This window comes from Leucopleurus acutus, assembly GCF_964270905.1.
Source record: "Leucopleurus acutus genome assembly, chromosome: 18".
NCBI lineage: Eukaryota > Metazoa > Chordata > Mammalia > Artiodactyla > Delphinidae > Leucopleurus > Leucopleurus acutus.
In genome coordinates this window covers 194,257-209,413 of record NC_139160.1, presented here as the reverse complement: position 1 = coordinate 209,413, position 15,157 = coordinate 194,257, and the positions used below count along the sequence as shown (strand labels likewise).

The 15,157-nt window shown below is 46.2% G+C and overlaps 2 protein-coding genes across 2 annotated transcripts in view; both read right to left on the bottom strand.

Moving 5' to 3' along the window:
• RNF17 (ring finger protein 17) overlaps positions 1-10,128 on the bottom strand; it is a gene marked incomplete at both ends in the record, with an annotated part of 121,712 nt that extends 111,584 nt beyond the window's left edge. Inside the window, 2 exons of the mRNA XM_082859781.1 lie at positions 7,885-8,045; positions 10,115-10,128. Coding sequence (XP_082715907.1) covers positions 7,885-8,045; positions 10,115-10,128 — 175 coding nt within the window. The remainder of the gene's footprint in view (positions 1-7,884; positions 8,046-10,114) is intronic.
• A 3,428-nt stretch (positions 10,129-13,556) lies between these two features.
• The window catches only part of LOC309974934 (potassium-transporting ATPase alpha chain 2), a gene marked incomplete at both ends in the record, with an annotated part of 51,232 nt that continues 49,631 nt past the window's right edge, over positions 13,557-15,157 (bottom strand). Inside the window, 5 exons of the mRNA XM_082859780.1 lie at positions 13,557-13,585; positions 13,670-13,761; positions 14,166-14,267; positions 14,396-14,529; positions 14,947-15,092. Of these exons, the coding sequence (XP_082715906.1) occupies positions 13,557-13,585; positions 13,670-13,761; positions 14,166-14,267; positions 14,396-14,529; positions 14,947-15,092 (503 nt within the window). The remainder of the gene's footprint in view (positions 13,586-13,669; positions 13,762-14,165; positions 14,268-14,395; positions 14,530-14,946; positions 15,093-15,157) is intronic.

Genomic DNA, 15,157 nt, shown 5'->3' with positions numbered 1-15,157 from the left:
TAGAGAATATTATGCTTAGTGAAATAAGTCAAAGAAAGACAAATATCATGATATCACTTATATGTGGAATCTAAAAATTAATACAAATGAATCTATGTATAAAACAGAAACAGACTCACAGACATAGAAAACAAACTTAGAGTTATCAAATGGGATGGGGTGGGAGGGACAAATTAGGACTATGAGATTAACAGACACAAATTACTATACATAAAGTAGATAATCAACAAAGATATACTGCATAGTACAGGGAATTACACCCCATATCTTGGAATAACCTACAATGGAATATAATTTGCAAAAAAACCCTACAAAGAACAAAAGCTGAATCACCATGCTGTACACTTGAGACTACCACAACATTGTATATCAACTATATTTCAATTTTAATAAAAGCTCACCCGTACTCAAAAATCCTTATACTTTGTTGCCTTCAGGAAAAAGTACTGATTCCTTAACCTATCTCCACGCTACCCAACCAATAGTTTCTATTACTAATCCAAAATGGAATTTAGAGTACCAATCAAGCCAGTATTCCCACGTAGCCTGCTAATTTTTCTACAGTTTTGTGAGTGGTATTACCTGTTCCCCTCATCTGGAATGCCCAGTCTTTCCTCTTCATCAATTCATATTCTCCTCATCCTTCATGCGTCAGCTTTAGAGCCACCTATCCCTCCTCCAAACCTTCAGATTTCTCCCTGCACTCAACATGGTAGCAATTAGCCACATCTCCTTTTCCATTGTAATTTGAATAATGACAATCTCATTGCATAGGGGTTTTTCTTGCGCCCTAAAGTGAATTGAATGTGGTGCAGTACAAAGGAATTAACTGATCATCACCAGGCCAAATGGAGGGAATTATGCCTTGGTAATCCCAGCTGAATAAATTCTGGGTAAATCGGGGTCAGTGAGAAATACAATGACATGTTTAGGCCTCATCTAATAGGTCTTAGGACCTCCCGGACCTTTCGAATGGAGCAGCCAGAATTATCTTAATATTTAATTTAGATTGTTTAAATCCTTTGTTTGGAATCCTTTAATGGTTTCCCACTGACTGGGACAAATCCTTGAAACGGCCTTCATAGGTTTTATGATTTGGCCTCTGCTTCCCTCTCTAGCTTCATTTTCCCCACTACTCCTCACTATGCTCCCGATACGCTGGCCTTTTTCACTTCTGTAAGTAAGTCAAGCTCTTTCTAACCTTAGGGCCTCTGCCTGGAATTCCCTCCCCTGCACTATTAAAAAAATTTATTATAAAATATTTTAGCCCCACAATAAGGAATAAAGAATAAAATTATGGGGAGTTCCCTGGTGGTCTAGTGCTTAGGATTTGGTGCTTTCACTGCCATGGTCCAGGTTCAGTCCCTTGTGGGAGAACTGAGATCTTGCAAGCCGAGTGGCACGGCCAAAAAAAAAAAAAAGAATAAAATTATGAATGCTCATCTATGCTCCAACTAGCTTAAGAAATAACCTAATTTTATTCAGGTAATCTAGTTTTATAATGTCTGGCCATTTACTCACACACTGGCCAATTCTTAATTCCTCCTTGTGTCTCATACCTCCCTTCTAGGATAATTTTTCTCCTTCAAGGACACCTGAAGAAATGTCTTTAGTGAAAGTATCTTAATGGTGAATGCTCTCAGCTTTTATTCGAATGAAAATACTCTCATTTCATCTTCATTCTTGAATGATCATTTAGTAACATAACATTCTAAATTGACAGTTTTTTTTTTTCTCAGACTTTGGAGATAGCATCATACTGATTTCTGACCTTTAGTTTTGCTATTGAGAAGTTTACTGTGAATCCAATTGTCATTCTTTATAGGTAAGTTGTTTTTCTTTGGTCTTCTATATATTCGTTATAATATCGAGGTGTGGATATTTATTTGCCCTCCCTGAGATTGATTGCAATTCTTCAATCTGAGGAATTCATTCCTATCATACTCGTCTGGAAAGTTCTCAGTCATTTGTCTTTTTTTTTTTTTAGAAGGTTTTTCAAGTGACAGCTGTTGTTGTTGTTTTTAATTAATTAATATATTTGTTTATTTTTGGCTGCATTGGGTCTATTTTCCTGCGCGCGGGCTTCCTCTACTTGCAGTGAGCGGGGGCTGCTCTTTGCTGCAGTGCGCGGGCTTCTCATTGCAGCGGCTTCTCTTGTTGTGGAGCACAGGCTCTAGGCACACAGGCTTCAGTCGTTGTGGCTCGCGGTCTCTAGAGCGCACCCTCAGTAGCTGTGGCGCACGGGCTTAGCTGTTCCGCAGCATGTGGGATCTTCCTGGACCAGGGCTCGAACCCGTGTCCCCTGCATTGGCAGGTGGATTCTTAACCACTGCGCCACCAGGGAAGCCCCATTTGTCTTTTTGAATACTACCTCTTCCTTGTTGTTTTCTTCTGGAACTCCTTTTAGACAGTAACAGGACCATCTCTTTCTATCCTTTATTTCTCTTAACCTCTCTTTCATATTTTCCACTCTTTATCTCTGTGCTGCATTCTGCATAATTTTTTTCAGATGCATCCCCCAGTTAATCAGTTCTCTCTTCACCTGGATTTAATCTGCATTTAACCTGACCACTGAGTTAAATTTTCAATGACTAATCTAATTCTAGACGTTCTTTTTTTCTTTTTTTTTAATTTCCAAATTTGCCTGATCTTTTTGGATAGTATTGTGTACCTTTCTCATGTTTTTGATTCTATCTTTTATTAATTTAATATTTTAAACACTTATTTCATTATGTACCTCCAAATTTCTTTCTCTGACATTCTTGAGGGGTCCAATTCTGCAATTTATTATTTCTACTGATTTTCATTCATGGTGATTTGTTTCCTCATGTGTTTGGTAATTTGGGATTTTAAACTCACGTTTGGGAGTGTTTATCTGTGGGAATCCTTTCTTTTTTGGCCACACCATGCAGCTTGTGGGATTTTAGGTCCCTGACCAGGAATTGTACCCAGGCCCTTGGCAGTGAGAGTGTGGAGCCCTAACCACTGGACTGCCAGGGAATTCCCAGGGAATCCTTTGAAGCCAGCATTAAGGATATATTTCTCCAGATTATGTTTTTGCTTCTTGTAGAACATAGTTCCCAAAGAACTATGAATCTAGGACCACTTTAATTTCTTGGCCTGTGTTTTCCTAGGCTACTCCAATAGCATATTTTGAATCCCAAGCCCCCCTGAAGGCAGGTGTGTATTCTAGATTACCTGGGGAGGTATTTTCCCCACCCAAAAGTATACAAGATAGACAAACTTCTTTGCCTTTTAGCCAACTTGTTCACGCCCACCAGCAGTGTATGAACCTTCTAGCAAATTCTTGGATTAGCATCGGTTTTATTTTTTGCTAATTCATGGCTGTACTTTCATATCTCCTTGTGGCTTTAATTTGCATTTCTCTGAAGACTGATAAGGCTGGCATCATGTCATATTTATTGGTCATTCAGGCTTTCGTATTTGTTTGGTGGGGGGGGACATGTTTGTCTATTTCTTATTGATTTGTAGCAATTCCTTATTTATCCTGGATTCCATTGCAAATATACTTTTCAGGCTGTGACTTGTTTTTTCACTTTGATATCTCTTGTTGTCCCAAGGTGTTTTATTTCACCATGGTATTTTCATTAAGACTTGCAATATTTGCATATTGTTTAAGAAGTCTTTCCCCGAGCTAAACATTCATGTGATTCATTATCTTCCATGAGCTGTATTACCTTCCCTTCTACTTTAAAATTCAGTTTTGTTGTTGGTGGTATATGCATAGGAGTGGGACGAAGTGGGGTGCGATGGAACCCAGTAATTTGGATAGACAGCGTCATGAACCTTGATTTACCCTTTTCCTGTACACTGTTGGTGTAGTGCCACCTCAGAACATAGAGACAGATATTCCACAATGGCATTTTATTATGATTTTAAAAAAAGAATCAAGTATATTTTAACTTCAGTTCTGCTTTTGTTTTGATAAAACCTTGGGTTTACCATTTTCCTTCTAGACTCACTAAAAGTATCAGGTTGTCATGAAAATAACTGATTATACAACATTCACAGAGGCTGGTACACGGTACGCGCCCAGTAGAAATGTAGTTGTGAGCGCTCACTTGGTGTCAGAACCCCGCAATAGGGAGGACACTCCAGCCAGCGTGACACGGTCTCCAAGGGCACCAGATGGCGCCAGGCCCATGACAAACAGCATTTGCAGTTTGGCGCCTTTCTTACCTTTGGAGGTGGTTTTCAGGTCCTCTGCTACTTTGCCTCTGACCTTTCTGTTCTGAGTCACTGCTAGCAGAGGTGTGCAGTGAGAAGGTATAAGCTGTCTTCCATGCATATTCTGGAGGGGGCAGAATACCCCTCTTTCAGGAAGTGACTGGCTTTGTCCCTAGAAATTTCAGGGCAATGGGGCAGGAAGGACCTTTAGCGATCACTGAATCGCACATCCTCATTCAGGATGGGGAAGCCAAGGCTCTGACCTTCGTGGGTAGAGCTCGAGTCCCAGTGTTTTGATTTCTGGACCATGCTCCTGGACTTTACTACACCAACTCCCATGTCCACCTTCAGAAAACTCTACTTTGGGAATTATAACAGAGACGTACTGCACAGACATGAAATTTTAGACTAATGGACAGATGACCAGTGCAGCTCCAGGCCAGCTTTGGGGGCCTTTGTAGGGATGAGCAAGTCTCAACCTTGCTGCTATGAAGAGTTAGGGGGCAGGATGGGGTCTGCAGTGTCCTTTCTTGAAAAATAGTCCCAAGGAGAGCTCTTGGGCCCTAAAAGTTGAGGAAATGTACCCCCATGAGCCTCCCTATAGGGCAGCAGGGTGTTAGCATCCCCCAGTGCGCCTCCTGCTGTCTTCAGGACTGTTAATTGGGAGCGGTCTCCACCTGCATATTCGTCACCGTCAGGGCAGGTGGCTGCCTTCCTGGGTGAGTTGGGTGTGGGCCCTCAGTTGCAGAGCTCAAGACACTTCTGGCCTGACCTTAACCAGCAGAGGTTGACTTGTGGTTCCCAGACTTTGGTGCGCTTAGGAATTCCTTGAGAGGTTATGAGAATGCAGAGGCCTAGGACCTAGAGGTTCTGACTCAGAAGGTCAGGGTGAAGCCCAGGCCTGTGCTATCTAATAGCCGTCCTGCGGCTGGCTGCAACTGGACCAAGTCCCACACTGAGAGACAGATTGCTGTCGATGGGAAAAAAAAATGCACAACCTAAAAGTTGAGAGTTATGTTCTATTTGGTGGACAAAACTGAGGGCTTCACAGTTCACAATGCCAGATAAATTAATTCCCTAAAGAACTATATCAAGGGTTAGCAAAAGAAACTAAATCACCCAACTCTAATGAGACTGGAGTACAAAAACCATTCAGACCAATGCAGGGCAGTTGCTGAAGATAAGAAGGTATTTTTTTCATTTTTTTAAAACAAAGCTCCCAGATATGCAAAAACCTTATCAACAGACCTCAACAGTTGGTCACAACCCTGGCACCTGAGGGCCAGGGGCTGTATGCAAATCCCCCCTTCTCAGTGCAACCTGGAGGAAGATTTCTACATCTTTGAGCGTCAGCTTCCTTCGCTGCTAAATGGGGCTGATATCGGTACTGTGAGGATTAAACAAGATAACAGATGAACGGACTTGTAAACTATAAAGTACAAGACAAGCCTTATGAGTTCTTCTAAAATGTATAATAGATTAGATTATTAATTCAAAAATACAAAAAAGAAACCTGAGGGCTTCAGCCTGGGCGGAGGCAGGTGTCAGGAGGCCCTGAAGGGCTCAGGGAGTTGTTGCCACAAAGACTAGGTAGTTGGAACATCAAACGATTACTACGAGTTAAAGAAAACCCGACACCTCAAGGTGATGAATTTGGTGCTTTTCTATGTACGGGAAGATGCAGAAGTCTGGGCTCCCTGAATCATTCCTCAGCTACCTGGGGCAGTACCCCGGGTTTTCCCATCTGGAGACGCCTCATGGTTTGCTTTGTGGGAGGGCTGCAGTGGTCCATCCTGGTTCCCTCAGGGCTCACCGCTGGGCTGCTGTACTGTGATGGCCTGATGGCTGCAGCACGCTTGGTTTCCTGACATGGCAGCGACATTTTCTCACTCCCATCACCTTACACTCTCGGGGTCTCTCCTGACTCCTCTGTGGCCCATGTGCATTTCTCTAGTGACTCCCATTCCAAGACATACATCCAGTGCTATCAGATTTTCTTCTTTTGGAAACGTAAAGCTGTAGACACCAAGGAAGAAACAGCACTCATATTTTCAGAGATTTAGTTCGCTTGCATTGAGGCAAGGAATTACGATTAGGAAATCCCCAGGAGGTAGAGTCAGCGACAAGCCCAGGCTCTGCGATCCCTCCGTGGTGAGGCAGGCCAAGGGGCGTGCGCTGGGGTCGACAGCCCCTTGTTTCAGACTCTAACAGTCCCTGAGGGTGCTGCTGTGCTGTTAGCTGTAAGGCACCTGGCCAGAGGGGTGCCCTCGACCTTTCCGAACTCTGACTTGCCCTTTTCTCACGGGCAGAGGCTCTCCATCCCTCCTCTCTGATGTCATAAAAGAATAAAAACACTTCACGCAGAGCTCGAGAAGCAGAGTCACCTCTTCGGGCAGATGTTGTCCTGCCATGGTATTTTCTAGCTGCCGCTTTAAGGAGGCAAGTAAGGGTGTAAATGCACCCTTACTCCCCACACTCTAGTCAGATATGCCACTAAATGCGGGTCACAAACTCTGGTTATGATTCTAACAGGATGGCCTCCATTGGATGATGGCTTCTGGGAGAAGATGAACAAATGATGGAGGCGTGTTTAATTAAGCTCGCTGTGGTGAAGGGGAATTTGCGAGCTACGAGGAATGGAGGCTCACCAGGGAAATTTAATTCTCAGCCTGTCTCAGACACTCTCCTCTTACCTTCTCCCACCTCCTCACCTTTTATCTGAATGGCAAATACAACTCACATCTGAATTGACAGGAATTTTCTGGAAACCAATACACTCATTCCTATATTCACCGGCCCATCTCATTTTAGTGAAAACAGTATAATAAATGTCATATTTCACCATGGTTTTTATACATAAAGCTGCTTCCTTTTGTACACAAACCTTCCCCAGCAGGGCTGAACCCGGGTGGTGGATTCCCAGCAGCACCAAACACTCTTTTCAAATCTCTTTTTCTGCACCATCCATTTTAGCGTCCAATTACTCTCTTTTTTCTTGGTCTTTGTTTCACATGATTAGCCTTGCTTTTTGAGGCAAACTGCATTTTCCTAAAGATAGCCAGCATATACGTTATCCCCTGCAATGCAATGCTGACACCCTTCCTGTTGTCACCCCCAGTCTGGGCTCAGTGTACTTTCTGATTTGTTCACTTTTTTTTGATGACTATTGAGAGCCTATTATTTGTCTAAAAGTAGGCTGAGCTCCATGAGGATGGTAAAAGAACTAAACTCCCTATTCCTTTTTTTTTTCTTTTGGCCGCACCTCTTGGGGGATCTCAGTTCCCCCACCAGGAATTGAACCCGGGCCTCCAGCAGTGACAGTGCCAAATCCTAACCACTAGACCACGTATTGTGTTCACGGTTAATTCCCTCAACTGCCCCATGAGGCAGGTATTATTATCCCTCTCCTGGAGCTGACAAAACTACGTGACAAAGAGCGTTCAAACCAGCTGTATCTGGCGCCAGTGCCCAGGACACTTTACTCTGAAAAATTGCTCGCAAATTCTGGGATCAGTCCGCCCCCTCTTTCCTTTGCCTTCTGAGTGTAGGTCTTTCCAGGTTTCTGTTTCTCAGCCTCTTTTCATGCCTCATTCCCTCTCTTTTTCTTTTCTGGCTGCACCGTGCGGCATGCAGGACCCAGTTCCCTGACCAGGGATCGAACCCCGGGCCCCCTTGGCTGGAGGGGCAGAGCCTTACCCGCTGGCCCACCAGGGAAGTCCCTCGCCTCTTTCTCTTGTTGACGGTCTGTTCCTTGCTCTCCCAGACATTCATTCACCAAACATTTACCAAGCTTGTACTGTGTGCCAGGCAGGTCCTCTTCTGAGCAGTCCCTACCCTCCTGGAGCTTAGACTCCAGGCTACAAGCAGATCAGCAGTAAAACGTGAGGACAGATGCTGGATCTGCTATGGGGAAAAGGGAAGAGAGGAAGGTGAGGGGAAGGTCGGGGAGAAGGGGTGCTGGTCCGGAGACTCGGGAGGGGTGGGAGGGGAAGCAGCCAGGGGCTGGGGGGCGTCTGGGAGAAGGCGTCTCAGTGGAGCAAGCAGCCAGCTCAAGGCCCCCGAGCTGCGTGACCAGGGCCTGTGTGCGCAGGTCAGGAGGGCTCAGAGGCTCACCACAGGGCTGGAGGCCACTGAGGACAGCCACTTTCTGACCGACAGGCTTTGCCATCAGCCTCCCGATTTATGGGGACGCTCTACCATCCCTGCTCCGGCTCCGGGTGCGTGGGTTAGGGTGCTAACCCCACAGGGAAGCTCATTTCTGCCTCTCAGGGGTTTGGGTCACAGATACTGCAGCCCCCCAGGGCCGACAGGGGGCAGTAATGGGCCCAGGCTCACGGGGGCTCTGAGGGCGGAGCTGTCTCCACCCTACCGTCACTTCTCCCGGCCGGCTTCCAGGGCCACATCGTGACCACAGCGCCATCCCCCCCCCCCCCCCGCCCCCGCGTGTGTGTGCATCTCTGGTCCCTGCCGCTTCCCTCGCCGGTGCCTGTGAGGCTCTCCCTCATCTCTGCCACTGAAATCCCACCTCGTAAAACTTGAGCTGGGCCCCTGAGGGTGGCCCCTGAACTCCACAACCCTCCGTGCCTCTGCTGTGGCCTCCAGTCGTGCCCTGGACGACAGTTTATTTACAGTCTGTCTTTCCCGTCTCACCGTTCCTGCTCCGAGGCGGCACCACGTTGCTCATCCTCAGCTCACACCCTGTAGCCTCGTGCCCTGTCCAGCAGGTGCTTCATTTGTCAAGAAATGAAAGCAAGAGGAAGAAATCCCATGTTGCAAATATAAAATGTAGGCAAAAACACCAACTAATAAATTCTAGTACTTTCAGGCTTACAAAATACTTTTCTCCACAGTATCTCAGTTTATCTTCACAAGTCCGTAGAAGGGAGTTTCTATCCCTTTAAAATGAATCAGGCTTTTGCCTTAAATTTCCATTACACTTTATCTTAGAACCTCTGGACCAAAAAGATAAAATCCCCTGAGTTGGGTTCTGGTATGTTGCAGGGAGGGCCGGGACCCAGGAATGGGGACAGAGGAGAGGGAACCCGCCCAGAGGTCTGGTCTGAAGCGGAACAAGCAGCATCAGTGAAGCGAAAGTGCAGGACAGAGCCGGCCCTGGAGCCCACGCGCGGGTGCCGGCTGGGGGAGCCCTGATCCTGCACGGCAGCTGAGCGGGCAGGTGTCTGTGTCAAGGCCCAGCGCCCCTGAAAGGAGTAAATACTGGTTTTCTGCCTCTCTTTTCAGTGTGAAAGGATAATTTTCAAAGAAAAGGTAAAATCGTGGCTCCCATCCAGATATAAAATGAACAAGTGTTAAATTTATTCCGCTCTTAGTTGCATGTGGGAACTAGGCAGTTGCTAGAACTGGTTCAAGGGAGCAGCGAGGCACCCGTTCATCTGGAGATGCCAGAGGATTGTGCAAGTGCAGCGAAACTGGCTTTTCCAGAGGAAGGAGGGCTGTCCCTGTGTTTGCATATCACAGACACGGACTATTCTGAACTGCTATCAGTTCTCCATAACCTCGGATCTGCAAAGTGTGCCTGAAGGGTGTGCTTTGTGCAGTGTGCAGTCTTCTGTCCAAGCACAGATTCTCCTGACATGACCGCACAGATTCTAAAGTTGAGCCGCTTCACTGGAGGGGAACTGACAGTGCTGGACAGTCGTGCAAGGTCGGCACTACTAACTGTTGGGGTTGTTGTGAGCGTTAAGGAGACCGTGCTTTTAGGTTATCACAGCACCCAGGGCATAATAGGTTTCTGATAACTACCAGCTGCTGACACTGTCCTGTTAGGAGACATCTCACACACACACACACACACACACACACACACACACACACACACACACACGGGCCCAGGGCTTCATGTGTGGGCCTCACACCTGTCACCACCTGCGCAGTTTAATCATTGTTTCCCTTGCTCCTAACTCACCTGCTCGTGTCCATTCTTGCCTGGATGTGCTCCCACCCTCCTCACAGAAGCCAAAGTGACCTGAACATGTGAACTGGAGCAAGTCCCTGCCTTTGTTAATAATCGTCAACAGCCTGGTGTCGTGTTTGCAATGAAACCCTGGGAGACCCTGTGCTCTAAGATTCCTGCCTGCTTCTCCAGCTGCCTGGTGAACCAGTCTTCCTGTTGCATCCCTGTTCCTGCCACACCTCCTGGAATTCTCCTCTGTGCTCATTCACCACCCCTTTAAAGGGGGCTCACCCAATGCCCCATCCTATAACTGTCTAAGCCTCTTTCCACCTATTAAAACCCTGATCGCAATTTATGATACTTTTTCTGCCCCTCTCCTGGAGCACCAGTTCCATGAGTCTGTCTTGTCCCTGCTGTTTTCTCAGACTGCACGGCAGACACTGAATGAATAAAAATCTCTTATAGTTGACAGATCTTTCATATCCTATTGACAGGCAAGATATTCACTTTATTACTGCTGGCAGGAATATAAATTGCTACAGCTTATCTGAAAATAAATTTGGCACTATTTATCAAGAGCCTTAAAAATACTCTTACCCCTTAATTCCATTTTGAGGAATCTATTATAAAATAATAAGAGATGTGGTATAGGGCTTCCCTGGTGGCGCAGTGGTTAAGACTCCGCCTGCCAATGCAGGGGACACGGGTTCGAGCCCTGGTCCGGGAAGATCCCACATGCTGCGGAGCAACTAAGCCCGTGTGCCACAACTACTGAGCCCGCACTCTACAGCCTGTGAGCCACAACTACTGAGCCCACGCGCCACATCTACTGAAGCCCGTGTGCTCTAGAGCCCATGCTCCGCGACAAGAGAAGCCACCACGATGAGAAGCCCACACCCAGCAAATGAAGAGCAGCCCCCGCTTGCCACAACTAGAGGAGCCTGTGCGCAGCAACGAAGACACAACACAGCCAAAAATCATAAACAAAAATAAATAAATTTATGGAAAAAAAAGAGATATGTGGTATAAGATTTAGTGACAAGATGCAACCTTAAAAAAAAAAACAAACAGATGACCAGTAGGAAATAGATGCGCCATCCTACAGTGGGGATACGGAAAAGCACTCTCAACATGGAATAATGCGTAGTCAGCAGAACCATATCCTCCATGTTAAATAAAAAGGCAGAATGGAAAACTTTATATTTCAATTCTGCCTAAAAATAAATATATGCATAGAAAAACACTAAAGAAATAACCACTCTTGTTTAGGTATATAACTAGGTAGTGAGATTCTCGGTGGTTTTAATTTTCTTTTTACTCTTGGATATTCCAAATTTTCTAAGATGAGTTACAATTTTATAATCAGAATAAAACAGATTGTTTTAAAAAATGCTCTATAAATCCAGCCTCATCTCTATATCTCTGAGTTACTCTGCCCCACCAATTAGATTTAAATTAACGGTTATTTTTTCTAAAAAGTGTCTAGGCCTTAGTGGGTCAATGAAGCAGTCTCTCTAAAACAACACAAAACAAAAACCCTCTGATATGAGATTTTATTGCCTCTTTTCTGTCTAAAACTTAATCAAGCTACTTGATATAACTTGATATCATTTCTGTGATTCCTTAAATTTGTTACTTATTCATTTTACAAACATTTGAGTGTCAGCTTTTTGCGAGGGTAGGTACGTACAATATGAAAGTTATTCCAGACAGGGTTCCTCTACTTCAAATTTAACTCCTTTCAAGTGTAATCCAACCCACCATAAACCCCTTACAGCTTTGTGCTCTATTTACAGCCTTCTCCCACTGGCTCTGGCAGGACCATAAGCTGCCAGCCATCACAGCTAGGGGCACTTGGACAGCCTGGCAGGGTAAAGAGTGAGGACAGATTATTCTTAGTTGAAGTTTAGGAAGCATTACTGCCCTGCCAGGACTGGAATGAGAAGGCCGTCATGACGCTGCCTGGAAAGGGTTCCGGTTCACTGAATTACTAACGTCAGATTAGTCCAGTGATAATTGCAGCTGAAGACAGAGATGAAAAGCCTCGAGATTAAATACAATATGTTAACTTCAATATACACAGTGACACAGTACACTATGATCTATTTACATGAAGTTACAACGATGGCCCTGAGAACACGGCAGAGAACCATGGCTCCAAGACTCCCTTTTCCTGCTCCAGAGACACAACCTAGCGCCGTCAGCAGCAGGATGTCCTTGCCTGCGCGAATGATGGAGAAGAGGTGGAGAAGCAGCCACTGAATGGGAAAAGCTCACCAATGTCATCCTGTCAAATCAGTTTGTGCTGGGCGTGCAGCTGATGACGGAAAGGCTGTGAAAACAGCTTTCTCTCGCACGCTGCTGCTGATGGACAGACCCTTCCACAGAAATTCTGCCTTAAAAGTGAGCGTACATCAGAGAGGGGACAAAGCAGCGATGTTGGTGAGGGAAGAGTTCAGACCTTCCATGGAAAAGTAAAATGACCAGAAGAAGTAAAAAAAAAAAAAAAAAATTGAAATCACATCTGTCCTATGCTGTGCATTTTAGACAAACTCAAATTAATTAGAACACCACCCTCAGGCCTAGTTTTATAAAACATCTTTTACTTAAAAACGAGGCCTCTCTGGGGTGTCAATATGGGTGTGAGCACACATGTTACACATGAATAAACCTAAGTTAAAGCATGAAACATAAAATTAGCGCTGCAGAGTGCTTTGCGACTGTCTTACAAGAAATAAATATTACGTGTTAAGTCACAGTGGTCCTCCACTGAGGATGAATCCTGGTAAATGAAAACCCTTTTGGGCCAGGGGAGAACCTGGGGATAGCCTATGCCAACGCCCCGGGGCTCCCTTTTGGAGCTGGTGGTCAGGGTGGTCAGCTCGGGAGGAGGGAGGGCATCACAGGACCACGCCTCAGAGTCAAACTGAGGTCATCCCAGTTGCTGTGATGTAAATGTGCCATCGCTTCATCCCTTGCAAACCTCTAGCTGAATTAGCCTTTTCTGAGCAAGGTGACTGTGAAGTAATAAATTCCCTGGGAATTCACAGGAATCTTAGGGAGGTCACTGGACTTTTAACAGAGTGTGGAATGGAGGTTTGAGCAGTCCTGTCTAGAATTAAGGGACAGCGAGACCCCAGCAGATGTCTGGATTACCCGAGATTATTTAACACGAGTGACCTTTATATACATATAAACACGCCATGCTTCCCTACACCGTTCCCTTGAAATTCACATATTTTAAAATAATGAGATAGATATATAAATTAAAATCATGTATGAACAGTTAAATCTCTGCTTTAAATTACAAAACATTAGTGAGCATCTTTCCTACAGTTCTGTCATTTCTTAAACGCGTTCTGACGATGTCCCCACGGCTGCAATCGCCCAGCTGGCGGCCGGAAGATGAAGAACATTCTGACGTGCAGCTGGGGGCTCGGGAAGTAAGGTGGTCTTAATAGTACATGTTCTTATCCCACCAGCCTATAGAGGTAGAAAACAGTAAGCTAGAAACTGAGGGGAGTCTGTTGCACTAGACAGAGACCCCCAAATCATACTACTACTTACTTCCAGGGTAGAGTCTGATGGCCAGTTTCCGCACCTCATCATACACCCAGATCAGAACAGCATGTGGTACAGCCACGAACCAGTACTGAGGCCTGGGAGGGGGCGGAGGGAGGGAGGTGAGACCCACGCACCCAGAGGGGGGCCCGCCCCACAAGTGGAGGAGCTTCTCGGTCACTTCCCAGCCTCACTGGAGAGAATGACGCCATTGCGTCACACAGCGTAAAACCACACTGGACCGTGACCACTAGAAACAACGCCTGCCTGGGAAGTGGTCTGCCGGACGAGGGTACAGATGGGATGGTGAGGGATGGAAAACCCACCTCGTCTTCTGAAAAAAACTAGCGGGTCAAAGGCTCAGACTGATATAAAACCGGTGCCATTCTACCTCCTTTGAAAGACTTGAGGGGAAAGAGTCTCTGGAACCCTAGTGATTATTTAGGCCGTGACAGCAGATGGGGGCTCACTCCTCCCTCCCCACTGTTGAAGGGAACCTCACCGGAGCATCGTGAAGTTCAGGGCCACGATACTCCCGAGGCCGTAGGAGAGGATTAGCGCGATGATAACCTGCGAGGCAATCCCCACCCAGATGACTTTATTTCTGTAAGACACAAAAGCAAACAGATTCTGAACTCCCAGGCTCAGCCCCACACACCCAGCACAGTCAACGCCTCGTCATCCCTGCAGCAAAGGCCCAGGCTGAACCATGAGGGTGGATGCTGGCCGTACCTGAAGAGACCCTGCTGGAAGATGGAATTCCTCCGGGTTTTCCTGATGATCAGATCTGCTATTTGCTGGACCATGATGCCAACAAAGAATGCTGTGTAGCCCGTCCATTCTAGGTACTTCCTCTGGTAGCTTGTCTGTCAACGGCCAGAGAAAGAGAAGTCCATGAGGGCCAGGATGGAAACTTCAGGGAGGCACCAGCACACTTCTGTAAGCCTCTACTCTCTCCCCCTTACCAAGACTGAGCGAGGATCATCTCCTTGTGGTTGGAAAGAAACCTTTCTTTCCTTTAACCAGCTGAGTAGGAAAAGATGCTAACTTAATGGATTTGGCCCAACTGTGGCAATGTTGGCTGGTTACTCTTACACACCTATTGCAAAGCTAATGTGAAAAGGTGAGCTCTAGGCACCTAACTCGAGAGGTGAGCTGAGCCCCGAAAGAGGCAAACCACTGTGACCAAGGGGCCCACAAGCCCCGTTAACCGAGAAAGCTGTCACCTGCTTTGTCCCCTCACGGTCTTCCCAGGAGGACACTGCTGGAGGGCCCGCCCTTACCCATTCTTGTCCATAGCTGTCTTCCAAGTCGTTCACATAGCCCTTTTCCCACTCCACCCGGAGGTTAAGGAGAGTGCTGGGTCGAAAGCCCTCCTGTGCGTACACGGTGAAATATACAACAAAAGCTCCCAGGGCCTGCATGAGGCCTGAAAGAACAGAAGAGGTTCTGTAATGACTTCAGAATTGCCCCGACCTCATTCTCCTCTGGGTT